Source organism: Cyrtonyx montezumae, unplaced genomic scaffold (assembly GCF_038088225.1).
Source record: "Cyrtonyx montezumae isolate F1298 unplaced genomic scaffold, pur_monq_1.0 scaffold_136, whole genome shotgun sequence".
Classification (NCBI taxonomy): Eukaryota; Metazoa; Chordata; class Aves; order Galliformes; family Odontophoridae; genus Cyrtonyx; species Cyrtonyx montezumae.
The window spans coordinates 41,723-60,328 of NW_027071866.1; the positions used below are offsets into that span (position 1 = coordinate 41,723).

At 58.6% G+C, this 18,606-nt stretch overlaps 1 protein-coding gene across 1 annotated transcript in view; it reads left to right on the plus strand.

The window, feature by feature from the left end:
- Positions 1-18,425, plus strand: part of POLR3C (RNA polymerase III subunit C) — a 59,177-nt gene extending 40,752 nt beyond the window's left edge. The window contains exons 9-12 of the mRNA XM_065731195.1: positions 16,353-16,413; positions 17,092-17,242; positions 17,758-17,859; positions 18,360-18,425. Coding sequence (XP_065587267.1) covers positions 16,353-16,413; positions 17,092-17,242; positions 17,758-17,859; positions 18,360-18,413 — 368 coding nt within the window. The 3' untranslated portion in view covers positions 18,414-18,425. The remainder of the gene's footprint in view (positions 1-16,352; positions 16,414-17,091; positions 17,243-17,757; positions 17,860-18,359) is intronic.
- Positions 18,426-18,606: the final 181 nt, after the last annotated feature.

Sequence of the window (18,606 nt, forward strand, 5' to 3'; positions counted from 1 at the left end):
ACAGTGTCACCACACGGACACACGGACACACACAGTGTCACCGCACGGACACACGGTCACACACAGTGTCACCGCACAGACACACGGACACACACAGTGTCACTGCAGACACACGGACACACGGACACACACAGTGTCACCGCACAGACACACGGACACACGGACACACACAGTGTCACTGCACAGACACATGGACACACACATTGTCACTGCACAGACACACGGACACACACAGTGTCACCACACGGACACACGGACACACACAGTGTCACCGCATGGACACACGGACACACACAGTGTCACTGCACGGACACACGGACACACACAGTGTCACCGCACAGACACACGGACACACACAGTGTCACCGCACGGACACACGGACACACACAGTGTCACTGCACAGACACACGGACACACGGACACACACAGTGTCACCGCACGGACACACGGACACACACAGTGTCACCACACAGACACACGGACACACGGACACACACAGTGTCACCGCACAGACACACGGACACACACAGTGTCACTGCACAGACACACGGACACACGGACACACACAGTGTCACCACACGGACACACGGACACACACAGTGTCACCGCACAGACACACGGACACACACAGTGTCACCGCACGGACACACGGACACACGGACACACACAGTGTCACCACACGGACACACGGACACACACAGTGTCACCGCACAGACACACGAACACACACAGTGTCACCGCACAGACACACGGTCACACACAGTGTCACCGCACAGACACACGGACACACACAGTGTCACCGCACGGACACACGGTCACACACAGTGTCACCGCACAGACACACGGACACACACAGTGTCACTGCAGACACACGGACACACGGACACACACAGTGTCACCACACGGACACACGGACACACACAGTGTCACCGCATGGACACACGGACACACACAGTGTCACTGCACGGACACACACAGTGTCACCACACAGACACACGGACACGCACAGTGTCACCGCACAGACACACGGACACACACAGTGTCACTGCACAGACACAAGGACACACACAGTGTCACCACACGGACACACGGACACACACAGTGTCACCGCACAGACACACGGACACACACAGTGTCACCACACGGACACACGGACACACACAGTGTCACCGCATGGACACACGGACACACACAGTGTCACTGCACGGACACACACAGTGTCACCACACAGACACACGGACACGCACAGTGTCACCGCACAGACACACGGACACACACAGTGTCACTGCACAGACACAAGGACACACACAGTGTCACCACACGGACACACGGACACACACAGTGTCACCGCACAGACACACGGACACACACAGTGTCACCGCACGGACACACGGACACACGGACACACACAGTGTCACCACACGGACACACGGACACACACATTGTCACTGCACAGACACACGGACACACACAGTGTCACCGCACGGACACACGGACACACGGACACACACAGTGTCACCACACGGACACACGGACACACACAGTGTCACCGCACGGACACACGGACACACACAGTGTCACTGCACAGACACACGGACACACACAGTGTCACCACACGGACACACGGACACACACATTGTCACTGCACAGACACACGGACACACACAGTGTCACCGCACGGACACACGGACACACGGACACACACAGTGTCACCACACAGACACACGGACACACACAGTGTCACCGCACGGACACACGGACACACACAGTGTCACCACACAGACACACGGACACACACAGTGTCACCACACGGACACACACAGTGTCACCGCACAGACACACGGACACACACAGTGTCACTGCACAGACACACGGACACACGGACACACAGTGTCACCGCACGGACACACGGACACACACAGTGTCACCACACAGACATACGGACACACACAGTGTCACCGCACAGACACACGGACACACACAGTGTCACCGCACGGACACACGGACACACACAGTGTCACTGCACAGACACACGGACACACGGACACACACAGTGTCACCACACAGACACACGGACACACACAGTGTCACCGCACGGACACACGGACACACACAGTGTCAGCACACGGACACACGGACACACACAGTGTCACCGCACGGACACACGGTCACACACAGTGTCACTGCAGACACACGGATACACGGACACACACAGTGTCACCACAAGGACACACGGACACACACAGTGTCACCGCACAGACACAAGGACACACACAGTGTCACTGCACAGACACACGGACACACACAGTGTCACTGCACGGACACACGGACACACACAGTGTCACCGCACGGACACACGGACACACACAGTGTCACTGCACAGACACACGGACACACACAGTGTCACCGCACAGACACACGGACACACACAGTGTCACTGCACGGACACACGGACACACACAGTGTCACCGCACGGACACACGGACACACACAGTGTCACTGCACGGACACACGGACACACGGACACACACAGTGTCACCGCACGGACACACGGACACACACAGTGTCACCACACGGACACACGGACACACACAGTGTCACTGCACAGACACACGGACACACGGACACACACAGTGTCACCACACAGACACACGGACACACACAGTGTCACTGCACAGACACACGGACACACGGACACACACAGTGTCACCGCAAGGACACACGGACACACACAGTGTCACCACACAGACACACGGACACACACAGTGTCACTGCACAGACACACGGACACACGGACACACACAGTGTCACCGCACAGACACACGGACACACACAGTGTCACCGCACGGACACACGGACACACACAGTGTCACCACACGGACACACACAGTGTCACCACACAGACACACGGACACACACAGTGTCACCACACGGACACACACAGTGTCACCGCACGGACACACGGACACACACAGTGTCACTGCACAGACACATGGACACACACAGTGTCACTGCACAGACACACGGACACACGGACACACACAGTGTCACCGCACAGACACACGGACACACACAGTGTCACCGCACGGACACACGGACACACACAGTGTCACTGCACAGACACACGGACACACACAGTGTCACCACACAGACACACGGACACACACAGTGTCACCACACGGACACACGGACACACACAGTGTCACCGCACGGACACACGGTCACACACAGTGTCACCGCACAGACACACGGACACACACAGTGTCACTGCAGACACACGGACACACACAGTGTCACCACACGGACACACACAGTGTCACCGCACGGACACACGGACACACACAGTGTCACCGCACAGACACACGGACACACACAGTGTCACCGCACGGACACACGAACACACACAGTGTCACCGCACAGACACACGGACACACACAGTGTCACCGCACGGACACACGGTCACACACAGTGTCACCGCACAGACACACGGACACACACAGTGTCACTGCAGACACACGGACACACGGACACACACAGTGTCACCACACGGACACACGGACACACACAGTGTCACCACACAGACACAAGGACACACACAGTGTCACTGCACAGACACATGGACACACACAGTGTCACTGCACAGACACACGGACACACACAGTGTCACCGCACGGACACACGGACACACACAGTGTCACTGCACAGACACACGGACACACGGACACACACAGTGTCACTGCACAGACACACGGACACACACAGTGTCACTGCACAGACACACGGACACACGGACACACACAGTGTCACTGCACAGACACACGGACACACACAGTGTCACTGCACAGACACACGGACACACGGACACACACAGTGTCACCGCACAGACACACGGACACACACAGTGTCACTGCACAGACACACGGACACACGGACACACACAGTGTCACTGCACAGACACACGGACACACACAGTGTCACCGCACAGACACACGGACACACACAGTGTCACCGCACGGACACACGGTCACACACAGTGTCACCGCACGGACACACGGACACACACAGTGTCACTGCACAGACGGACACACACAGTGTCACCGCACGGACACACGGACACACACAGTGTCACTGCACAGACACACGGACACACGGACACACACAGTGTCACCACACGGAAACACGGACACACACAGTGTCACTGCACAGACACACGGACACACACAGTGTCACCACACGGACACACGGACACACACAGTGTCACTGCACGGACACACGGACACACACAGTGTCACCGTACGGACACACGGACACACACAGTGTCACCACACGGACACACGGACACACACAGTGTCACCGTACGGACACACGGACACACACAGTGTCACCGCACAGACACACGGTCACACGGACACACACAGTGTCACTGCACAGACACACGGACACACGGACACACACAGTGTCACTGCACAGACACACGGACACACACAGTGTCACCGCACAGACACACGGACACACACAGTGTCACCGCACGGACACACGAAGACACACAGTGTCACTGCACAGACACACGGACACACACATTGTCACTGCACAGACACATGGACACACACAGTGTCACTGCACAGACACACGGACACACGGACACACACAGTGTCACTGCACAGACACATGGACACACACAGTGTCACTGCACAGACACACGGACACACACAGTGTCACCACACGGAAACACGGACACACACAGTGTCACCGCACAGACACACGGACACACACAGTGTCACCGCACGGACACACGGACACACACAGTGTCACCGCACAGACACACGGACACACACAGTGTCACTGCACAGACACACGGTCACACACAGTGTCACCGCACGGACACACGGACACACACAGTGTCACTGCACAGACACACGGACACACACAGTGTCACTGCACGGACACACGGACACACACAGTGTCACCGCACAGACACACGGACACACACAGTGTCACTGCACAGACACACGGACACACGGACACACACAGTGTCACCACACGGACACACGGACACACACAGTGTCACCGCACGGACACACGGTCACACACAGTGTCACCGCACAGACACACGGACACACACAGTGTCACTGCAGACACACGGACACACGGACACACACAGTGTCACCGCACAGACACACGGACACACGGACACACACAGTGTCACTGCACAGACACATGGACACACACAGTGTCACTGCACAGACACACGGACACACACAGTGTCACCACACGGACACACGGACACACACAGTGTCACCGCATGGACACACGGACACACACAGTGTCACTGCACGGACACACGGACACACACAGTGTCACCGCACAGACACACGGACACACACAGTGTCACCGCACGGACACACGGACACACACAGTGTCACTGCACAGACACACGGACACACGGACACACACAGTGTCACCGCACGGACACACGGACACACACAGTGTCACCACACAGACACACGGACACACGGACACACACAGTGTCACCGCACAGACACACGGACACACACAGTGTCACTGCACAGACACACGGACACACGGACACACACAGTGTCACCACACGGACACACGGACACACACAGTGTCACCGCACAGACACACGGACACACACAGTGTCACCGCACGGACACACGGACACACGGACACACACAGTGTCACCACACGGACACACGGACACACACAGTGTCACCGCACAGACACACGAACACACACAGTGTCACCGCACAGACACACGGTCACACACAGTGTCACCGCACAGACACACGGACACACACAGTGTCACCGCACGGACACACGGTCACACACAGTGTCACCGCACAGACACACGGACACACGCAGTGTCACTGCACAGACACAAGGACACACACAGTGTCACCACACGGACACACGGACACACACAGTGTCACCGCACAGACACAAGGACACACACAGTGTCACTGCACAGACACACGGTCACACACAGTGTCACCACACGGACACACGGACACACACAGTGTCACCGCACAGACACAAGGACACACACAGTGTCACTGCACAGACACATGGACACACACAGTGTCACTGCACAGACACACGGACACACGGACACACACAGTGTCACCGCACGGACACACCCGCACACACTGTGTCACCGCACAGACACACGGACACACACAGTGTCACTGCACGGACACACGGACACACACAGTGTCACCACACGGACACACGGACACACACAGTGTCACTGCACAGACACACGGACACACACAGTGTCACCACACGGACACACGGACACACACAGTGTCACTGCACAGACACACGGACACACACAGTGTCACCACACAGACACACGGACACGCACAGTGTCACCGCACGGACACACGGACACACACAGTGTCACTGCACAGACACACGGACACACGGACACACACAGTGTCACCACACAGACACACGGACACACACAGTGTCACCGCACAGACACACGGACACACACAGTGTCACCGCACGGACACACGGACACACACAGTGTCACTGCACAGACACACGGACACACGGACACACACAGTGTCACCGCACGGACACACGGACACACACAGTGTCACTGCACAGACACACGGACACACGGACACACACAGTGTCACCGCACGGACACACGGACACACAGACACACACAGTGTCACTGCACAGACACACGGACACATGGACACACACAGTGTCACCGCACGGACACACGGACACACACAGTGTCACCGCACAGACACACGGACACACACAGTGTCACTGCACAGACACACGGACACACACAGTGTCACTGCACGGACACACGGACACACACAGTGTCACCGCACGGACACACGGACACACACAGTGTCACTGCACAGACACACGGACACACACAGTGTCACCGCACAGACACACGGACACACACAGTGTCACTGCACGGACACACGGACACACACAGTGTCACCGCACGGACACACGGACACACACAGTGTCACTGCACGGACACACGGACACACGGACACACACAGTGTCACCGCACGGACACACGGACACACACAGTGTCACCACACGGACACACGGACACACACAGTGTCACTGCACAGACAAACGGACACACGGACACACACAGTGTCACCACACAGACACACGGACACACACAGTGTCACTGCACAGACACACGGACACACGGACACACACAGTGTCACCGCAAGGACACACGGACACACACAGTGTCACCACACAGACACACGGACACACACAGTGTCACTGCACAGACACACGGACACACGGACACACACAGTGTCACCGCACAGACACACGGACACACACAGTGTCACCGCACGGACACACGGACACACACAGTGTCACCACACGGACACACACAGTGTCACCACACAGACACACGGACACACACAGTGTCACCACACGGACACACACAGTGTCACCGCACGGACACACGGACACACACAGTGTCACTGCACAGACACATGGACACACACAGTGTCACTGCACAGACACACGGACACACGGACACACACAGTGTCACCGCACAGACACACGGACACACACAGTGTCACCGCACGGACACACGGACACACACAGTGTCACTGCACAGACACACGGACACACACAGTGTCACCACACAGACACACGGACACACACAGTGTCACCACACGGACACACGGACACACACAGTGTCACCGCACGGACACACGGTCACACACAGTGTCACCGCACAGACACACGGACACACACAGTGTCACTGCAGACACACGGACACACACAGTGTCACCACACGGACACACACAGTGTCACCGCACGGACACACGGACACACACAGTGTCACCGCACAGACACACGGACACACACAGTGTCACCGCACGGACACACGAACACACACAGTGTCACCGCACAGACACACGGACACACACAGTGTCACCGCACGGACACACGGTCACACACAGTGTCACCGCACAGACACACGGACACACACAGTGTCACTGCAGACACACGGACACACGGACACACACAGTGTCACCACACGGACACACGGACACACACAGTGTCACCACACAGACACAAGGACACACACAGTGTCACTGCACAGACACATGGACACACACAGTGTCACTGCACAGACACACGGACACACACAGTGTCACCGCACGGACACACGGACACACACAGTGTCACTGCACAGACACACGGACACACGGACACACACAGTGTCACTGCACAGACACACGGACACACACAGTGACACTGCACAGACACACGGACACACGGACACACACAGTGTCACTGCACAGACACACGGACACACACAGTGTCACTGCACAGACACACGGACACACGGACACACACAGTGTCACCGCACAGACACACGGACACACACAGTGTCACTGCACAGACACACGGACACACGGACACACACAGTGTCACTGCACAGACACACGGACACACACAGTGTCACCGCACGGACACACGGTCACACACAGTGTCACCGCACGGACACACGGACACACACAGTGTCACCGCACGGACACACGGACACACACAGTGTCACTGCACAGACACACGGACACACGGACACACACAGTGTCACCACACGGAAACACGGACACACACAGTGTCACTGCACAGACACACGGACACACACAGTGTCACCACACGGACACACGGACACACACAGTGTCACTGCACGGACACACGGACACACACAGTGTCACCGTACGGACACACGGACACACACAGTGTCACCACACGGACACACGGACACACACAGTGTCACCGTACGGACACACGGACACACACAGTGTCACCGCACAGACACACGGTCACACGGACACACACAGTGTCACTGCACAGACACACGGACACACGGACACACACAGTGTCACTGCACAGACACACGGACACACACAGTGTCACTGCACAGACACACGGACACACACAGTGTCACCGCACGGACACACGAAGACACACAGTGTCACTGCACAGACACACGGACACACACATTGTCACTGCACAGACACATGGACACACACAGTGTCACTGCACAGACACACGGACACACGGACACACACAGTGTCACTGCACAGACACATGGACACACACAGTGTCACTGCACAGACACACGGACACACACAGTGTCACCACACGGAAACACGGACACACACAGTGTCACCGCACAGACACACGGACACACACAGTGTCACCGCACGGACACACGGACACACACAGTGTCACCGCACAGACACACGGACACACACAGTGTCACTGCACAGACACACGGTCACACACAGTGTCACCGCACGGACACACGGACACACACAGTGTCACTGCACAGACACACGGACACACACAGTGTCACTGCACGGACACACGGACACACACAGTGTCACCGCACAGACACACGGACACACACAGTGTCACTGCACAGACACACGGACACACGGACACACACAGTGTCACCACACGGACACACGGACACACACAGTGTCACCGCACGGACACACGGTCACACACAGTGTCACCGCACAGACACACGGACACACACAGTGTCACTGCAGACACACGGACACACGGACACACACAGTGTCACCGCACAGACACACGGACACACGGACACACACAGTGTCACTGCACAGACACATGGACACACACAGTGTCACTGCACAGACACACGGACACACACAGTGTCACCACACGGACACACGGACACACACAGTGTCACCGCATGGACACACGGACACACACAGTGTCACTGCACGGACACACGGACACACACAGTGTCACCGCACAGACACACGGACACACACAGTGTCACCGCACGGACACACGGACACACACAGTGTCACTGCACAGACACACGGACACACGGACACACACAGTGTCACCGCACGGACACACGGACACACACAGTGTCACCACACAGACACACGGACACACGGACACACACAGTGTCACCGCACAGACACACGGACACACACAGTGTCACTGCACAGACACACGGACACACGGACACACACAGTGTCACCACACGGACACACGGACACACACAGTGTCACCGCACAGACACACGGACACACACAGTGTCACCGCACGGACACACGGACACACGGACACACACAGTGTCACCACACGGACACACGGACACACACAGTGTCACCGCACAGACACACGAACACACACAGTGTCACCGCACAGACACACGGTCACACACAGTGTCACCGCACAGACACACGGACACACACAGTGTCACCGCACGGACACACGGTCACACACAGTGTCACCGCACAGACACACGGACACACGCAGTGTCACTGCACAGACACAAGGACACACACAGTGTCACCACACGGACACACGGACACACACAGTGTCACCGCACAGACACAAGGACACACACAGTGTCACTGCACAGACACACGGTCACACACAGTGTCACCACACGGACACACGGACACACACAGTGTCACCGCACAGACACAAGGACACACACAGTGTCACTGCACAGACACATGGACACACACAGTGTCACTGCACAGACACACGGACACACGGACACACACAGTGTCACCGCACGGACACACCCGCACACACTGTGTCACCGCACAGACACACGGACACACACAGTGTCACTGCACGGACACACGGACACACACAGTGTCACCACACGGACACACGGACACACACAGTGTCACTGCACAGACACACGGACACACACAGTGTCACCACACGGACACACGGACACACACAGTGTCACTGCACAGACACACGGACACACACAGTGTCACCACACAGACACACGGACACGCACAGTGTCACCGCACGGACACACGGACACACACAGTGTCACTGCACAGACACACGGACACACGGACACACACAGTGTCACCACACAGACACACGGACACACACAGTGTCACCGCACAGACACACGGACACACACAGTGTCACCGCACGGACACACGGACACACACAGTGTCACTGCACAGACACACGGACACACGGACACACACAGTGTCACCGCACGGACACACGGACACACACAGTGTCACTGCACAGACACACGGACACACGGACACACACAGTGTCACCGCACGGACACACGGACACACAGACACACACAGTGTCACTGCACAGACACACGGACACATGGACACACACAGTGTCACCGCACGGACACACGGACACACACAGTGTCACCGCACAGACACACGGACACACACAGTGTCACTGCACAGACACACGGACACACACAGTGTCACTGCACGGACACACGGACACACACAGTGTCACCGCACGGACACACGGACACACACAGTGTCACTGCACAGACACACGGACACACACAGTGTCACCGCACAGACACACGGACACACACAGTGTCACTGCACGGACACACGGACACACACAGTGTCACCGCACGGACACACGGACACACACAGTGTCACTGCACGGACACACGGACACACGGACACACACAGTGTCACCGCACGGACACACGGACACACACAGTGTCACCACACGGACACACGGACACACACAGTGTCACTGCACAGACACACGGACACACGGACACACACAGTGTCACCACACAGACACACGGACACACACAGTGTCACTGCACAGACACACGGACACACGGACACACACAGTGTCACCGCAAGGACACACGGACACACACAGTGTCACCACACAGACACACGGACACACACAGTGTCACTGCACAGACACACGGACACACGGACACACACAGTGTCACCGCACAGACACACGGACACACACAGTGTCACCGCACGGACACACGGACACACACAGTGTCACCACACGGACACACACAGTGTCACCACACAGACACACGGACACACACAGTGTCACCACACGGACACACACAGTGTCACCGCACGGACACACGGACACACACAGTGTCACTGCACAGACACATGGACACACACAGTGTCACTGCACAGACACACGGACACACGGACACACACAGTGTCACCGCACAGACACACGGACACACACAGTGTCACCGCACGGACACACGGACACACACAGTGTCACTGCACAGACACACGGACACACACAGTGTCACCACACAGACACACGGACACACACAGTGTCACCACACGGACACACGGACACACACAGTGTCACCGCACGGACACACGGTCACACACAGTGTCACCGCACAGACACACGGACACACACAGTGTCACTGCAGACACACGGACACACACAGTGTCACCACACGGACACACACAGTGTCACCGCACGGACACACGGACACACACAGTGTCACCGCACAGACACACGGACACACACAGTGTCACCGCACGGACACACGAACACACACAGTGTCACCGCACAGACACACGGACACACACAGTGTCACCGCACGGACACACGGTCACACACAGTGTCACCGCACAGACACACGGACACACACAGTGTCACTGCAGACACACGGACACACGGACACACACAGTGTCACCACACGGACACACGGACACACACAGTGTCACCACACAGACACAAGGACACACACAGTGTCACTGCACAGACACATGGACACACACAGTGTCACTGCACAGACACACGGACACACACAGTGTCACCGCACGGACACACGGACACACACAGTGTCACTGCACAGACACACGGACACACGGACACACACAGTGTCACTGCACAGACACACGGACACACACAGTGACACTGCACAGACACACAGACACACGGACACACACAGTGTCACTGCACAGACACACGGACACACACAGTGTCACTGCACAGACACACGGACACACGGACACACACAGTGTCACCGCACAGACACACGGACACACACAGTGTCACTGCACAGACACACGGACACACGGACACACACAGTGTCACTGCACAGACACACGGACACACACAGTGTCACCGCACAGACACACGGACACACACAGTGTCACCGCACGGACACACGGTCACACACAGTGTCACCGCACGGACACACGGACACACACAGTGTCACCGCACGGACACACGGACACACACAGTGTCACTGCACAGACACACGGACACACGGACACACACAGTGTCACCACACGGAAACACGGACACACACAGTGTCACTGCACAGACACACGGACACACACAGTGACACTGCACAGACACACGGACACACGGACACACACAGTGTCACTGCACAGACACACGGACACACACAGTGTCACTGCACAGACACACGGACACACGGACACACACAGTGTCACCGCACAGACACACGGACACACACAGTGTCACTGCACAGACACACGGACACACGGACACACACAGTGTCACTGCACAGACACACGGACACACACAGTGTCACCGCACAGACACACGGACACACACAGTGTCACCGCACGGACACACGGTCACACACAGTGTCACCGCACGGACACACGGACACACACAGTGTCACCGCACGGACACACGGACACACACAGTGTCACTGCACAGACACACGGACACACGGACACACACAGTGTCACCACACGGAAACACGGACACACACAGTGTCACTGCACAGACACACGGACACACACAGTGTCACCACACGGACACACGGACACACACAGTGTCACTGCACGGACACACGGACACACACAGTGTCACCGTACGGACACACGGACACACACAGTGTCACCACACGGACACACGGACACACACAGTGTCACCGTACGGACACACGGACACACACAGTGTCACCGCACAGACACACGGTCACACGGACACACACAGTGTCACTGCACAGACACACGGACACACGGACACACACAGTGTCACTGCACAGACACACGGACACACACAGTGTCACTGCACAGACACACGGACACACACAGTGTCACCGCACGGACACACGAAGACACACAGTGTCACTGCACAGACACACGGACACACACATTGTCACTGCACAGACACATGGACACACACAGTGTCACTGCACAGACACACGGACACACGGACACACACAGTGTCACTGCACAGACACATGGACACACACAGTGTCACTGCACAGACACACGGACACACACAGTGTCACCACACGGAAACACGGACACACACAGTGTCACCGCACAGACACACGGACACACACAGTGTCACCGCACGGACACACGGACACACACAGTGTCACCGCACAGACACACGGACACACACAGTGTCACTGCACAGACACACGGTCACACACAGTGTCACGCACGGACACACGGACACACACAGTGTCACTGCACAGACACACGGACACACACAGTGTCACTGCACGGACACACGGACACACACAGTGTCACCGCACAGACACACGGACACACACAGTGTCACTGCACAGGACACACGGACACACGGACACACACAGTGTCACCACACGGACACACGGACACACACAGTGTCACCGCACGGACTCACGGTCACACACAGTGTCACCGCACAGACACACGGACACACACAGTGTCACTGCAGACACACGGACACACGGACACACACAGTGTCACCGCACAGACACACGGACACACGGACACACACAGTGTCACTGCACAGACACATGGACACACACAGTGTCACTGCACAGACACACGGACACACACAGTGTCACCCACACGGACACACGGACACACACAGTGTCACCGCATGGACACACGGACACACACAGTGTCACTGCACGGACACACGGACACACACAGTGTCACCGCACAGACACACGGACACACACAGTGTCACCGCACGGACACACGGACACACACAGTGTCACTGCACAGACACACGGACACACGGACACACACAGTGTCACCGCACGGACACACGGACACACACAGTGTCACCACACAGACACACGGACACACGGACACACACAGTGTCACCGCACAGACACACGGACACACACAGTGTCACTGCACAGACACACGGACACACGGACACACACAGTGTCACCACACGGACACACGGACACACACAGTGTCACCGCACAGACACACGGGACACACACAGTGTCACCGCACGGACACACGGACACACGGACACACACAGTGTCACCACACGGACACACGACCAACACAGTGTCACCGCACAGACACACGAACACACACAGTGTCACCGCACAGACACACGGTCACACACAGTGTCACCGCACAGACACACGGACACACACAGTGTCACCGCACGGACACACGGTCACACACAGTGTCACCGCACAGACACACGGACACACGCAGTGTCACTGCACAGACACAAGGACACACACAGTGTCACCACACGGACACACGGACACACACAGTGTCACCGCACAGACACAAGGACACACACAGTGTCACTGCACAGACACACGGTCACACACAGTGTCACCACACGGACACACGGACACACACAGTGTCACCGCACAGACACAAGGACACACACAGTGTCACTGCACAGACACATGGACACACACCAGTGTCACTGCACAGACACACGGACACACGGACACACACAGTGTCACCGCACGGACACACCCCACACACTGTGTCACCGCACAGACACACGGACACACACAGTGTCACTGCACGGACACACGGACACACACAGTGTCACCACACGGACACACGGACACACACAGTGTCACTGCACAGACACACGGACACACACAGTGTCACCACACAGACACACGGACACGCACAGTGTCACCGCACGGACACACGGACACACACAGTGTCACTGCACAGGACACACGGACACACGGACACACACAGTGTCACCACACAGACACACGGACACACACAGTGTCACCGCACAGACACACGGACACACACAGTGTCACCGCACGGACACACGGACACACACAGTGTCACTGCACAGACACACGGACACACGGACACACACAGTGTCACCGCACGGACACACGGACACACACAGTGTCACTGCACAGACACACGGACACACGGACACACACAGTGTCACCGCACGGACACACGGACACACAGACACACACAGTGTCACTGCACAGACACACGGACACATGGACACACACAGTGTCACCGCACGGACACACGGACACCGCGGGCGCCCACACGGTCACTGGAGCTCACACAGTGTCACAGGGGACACCCACAGCACCACCGCAGTCACCCCCCCACTGCCCACATCTGTCACACTGTCACTGCCACACTCACCCTCACAACACACACTCACACTCACACACTCACGCTCACACTCACACGCTCACGCTGTCACACTCACACTCACCCTCCCACGCTCACGCGGTCGCACCGTCAGTGCCACAGTCGCTGTTGCCCCGTGACGCTGCACTGCAGATCTGCGCACGGCTTTGACCTCTTTGGCCACCGCGACGATGGAGTCCATCGTGGAGGAGAGGTGCGGTGCGATAAGCGATACAGTGCGATACGGTGCGATAATGTGATACGGTGCGATATGGTATGATGTGGTGCGATATTGTGATACGGTGCAATGCAGTGTGATACGGTGCGATAATGTGATACAGTGTGATATGTTGTGATATGGTGTGATGCAGTGTGATATTGTGATACGGTGCGATAATGTGATATAGTGCGATACGGTGTGATACAGTGTGATATGGTGTGATATGTGATACAGTGTAATACGGTGTGATAATGGTGATACGGTGCGATAATGTGATATAGTGCGATACGGTGCGATACGGTGCAGTGCGATGCAGTGCCCTCTCCTCTCTCTCCCTCTCCCCCTCCTCCCGTTCTCATTCCCTCCCTCACCTCTGCCCCCCTCCCCATCCCTCTTCTCCCCTCCCATCCTCCCCCCCCTCTCCCCTGGCCTCTCCCCACCCCCCTTTCCCCCCCCTCTCTGCTCCCCCCTTCTCCCACCCCTCCCCCTTTTCCCCCCTCCCCCCTTCTCCCTCCCACCCCTCCCCCTGTCCTCCCCTCCCCCTTTCTCCTGCCCCTCTCCTGTTCTCCCCTCCCGCCTTCTCCCTCCCACCCCCTCCCTCTGTCCCCCTCCCCCCATCTCCCTCCCCCCTCCCTCCCACCCCTCCCCCTGTCCCCCTCCCTCCCCCCCCAGGTTCGGCTCTCGCGCGGCGCGGATCTTCCGGCTGCTGCTGCGGCGGCGGCACCTGGAGCAGAAGCAGGTGGAGGACATGGCCATGGTGCCCGCCAAGGAGGCCAAGGAGGCGCTCTACACTCTGCTGGGGGAGGGCTTCGTGTCCCTGCAGGTGGGGGGGGGAGGGGAGGGGGAGGGAGGGCTTTGTGTCCCTGCGGGTGGGGGGGGGAGGGGAGGGGAGGGGGAGGGGCGGGCTTTGTGTCCCTGCGGGTGGGGGGGGGAGGGGAGGGCTACGTGTCCCTGCAAGTGGGGGGGGGGAGGGGAGGGGGAGGGGGGGGGGAGGGCTTCGTGTCCCTGCGGGTGGGGAGGGGAGAGGAGGGGAGGACTTCATACCCCTGCAGGTGGGGAGGGGCGGGGATGGGGGAGGAGAGGGCTTTGTGTCCCTGCAGGTGGGGAGGGGAGGGGGAGAGGGGGTCGGGAGGGGGAGGGGGAGGGGGAGGGCTTCGTATCCTTGCAGGTGGGGGAGAAGTGAGGAGGGGTCGGGGGAGGGGCGGGGAGGGGGAGGGCTTTGTGTTTCTGCAGGTGGGGGGAGGGGGTGGCGGATGGGGGAGGGGAGGGGGCGTGGTGCCCTGCGGCTGCAGCCCCACAGCCCCCCCCCTCATCCCCTCCCCCCCCTCCGCCCCACAGGAGATCCCGAGGACCCCCGACCACGCCCCATCGCGGACCTTCTACCTCTACACCGTGCACGCGGCGTCCATAGCGCGGCTGCTGCTGCAGCGCTGCTACAAAGTCAGGGAGCGCCCCACACCGCCCCTGACCCCAAACACCGCCCTGACCCCAAAGTACCGCCCTGACCCCCAAAGTACCCGCCCTGACCCCAAAGTACCGCCCTGACCCCAAACACCGCCCTGACCCCAAACACCGCCCTGACCCCAAGTACCGCCCTGACCCCAAACACCGCCCTGACCCCAAAGTACCGCCCTGACCCCAAACACCGCCCTGACCCCAAACACCGTCCTGACCCCAATGTCACAGCTCTGACCCCAATGTCACCGCCGTCCCCACGTGGGTGGATCCCACTCCCTCCTGTACCCCACGGCGCCATTGGAGCGGTGCGCTGCCTCCGTGTCACCCCACAGCCCTATATCCACCCCACATCCACCCCCCGGTCCTATATCCCACCCCCTGGCCCTATATCCATCCCCTGGCCCTATATCCCACCCCACAGCCCTATATCCACCCCACGGCCCTATATCCCACCCCATAGTCATCCTTTTCCCGCCCCCCAGAGCGTGGCCAACCTCATGGAGCGGCGGCAGCACGAGACCCGGGAGAACAAGTGAGGGGGGGGTGGGTTGGGGGGCTGAGGGCGGGGGGCGGATGGGGGTCTGGGTGGGTCAGGGTTGGGGGCTGTGGGGTGGGGGGGGTCTGGGTTGGGGCTGTGGGGTGGGGGGGTCAGGGTTGGGGGCTGTGGTGGTGGGGCTGCAGGGGGGGCGGTGTGGGGCTGACAGTGCTGTGTGTGGGGCAGTGTGGGGC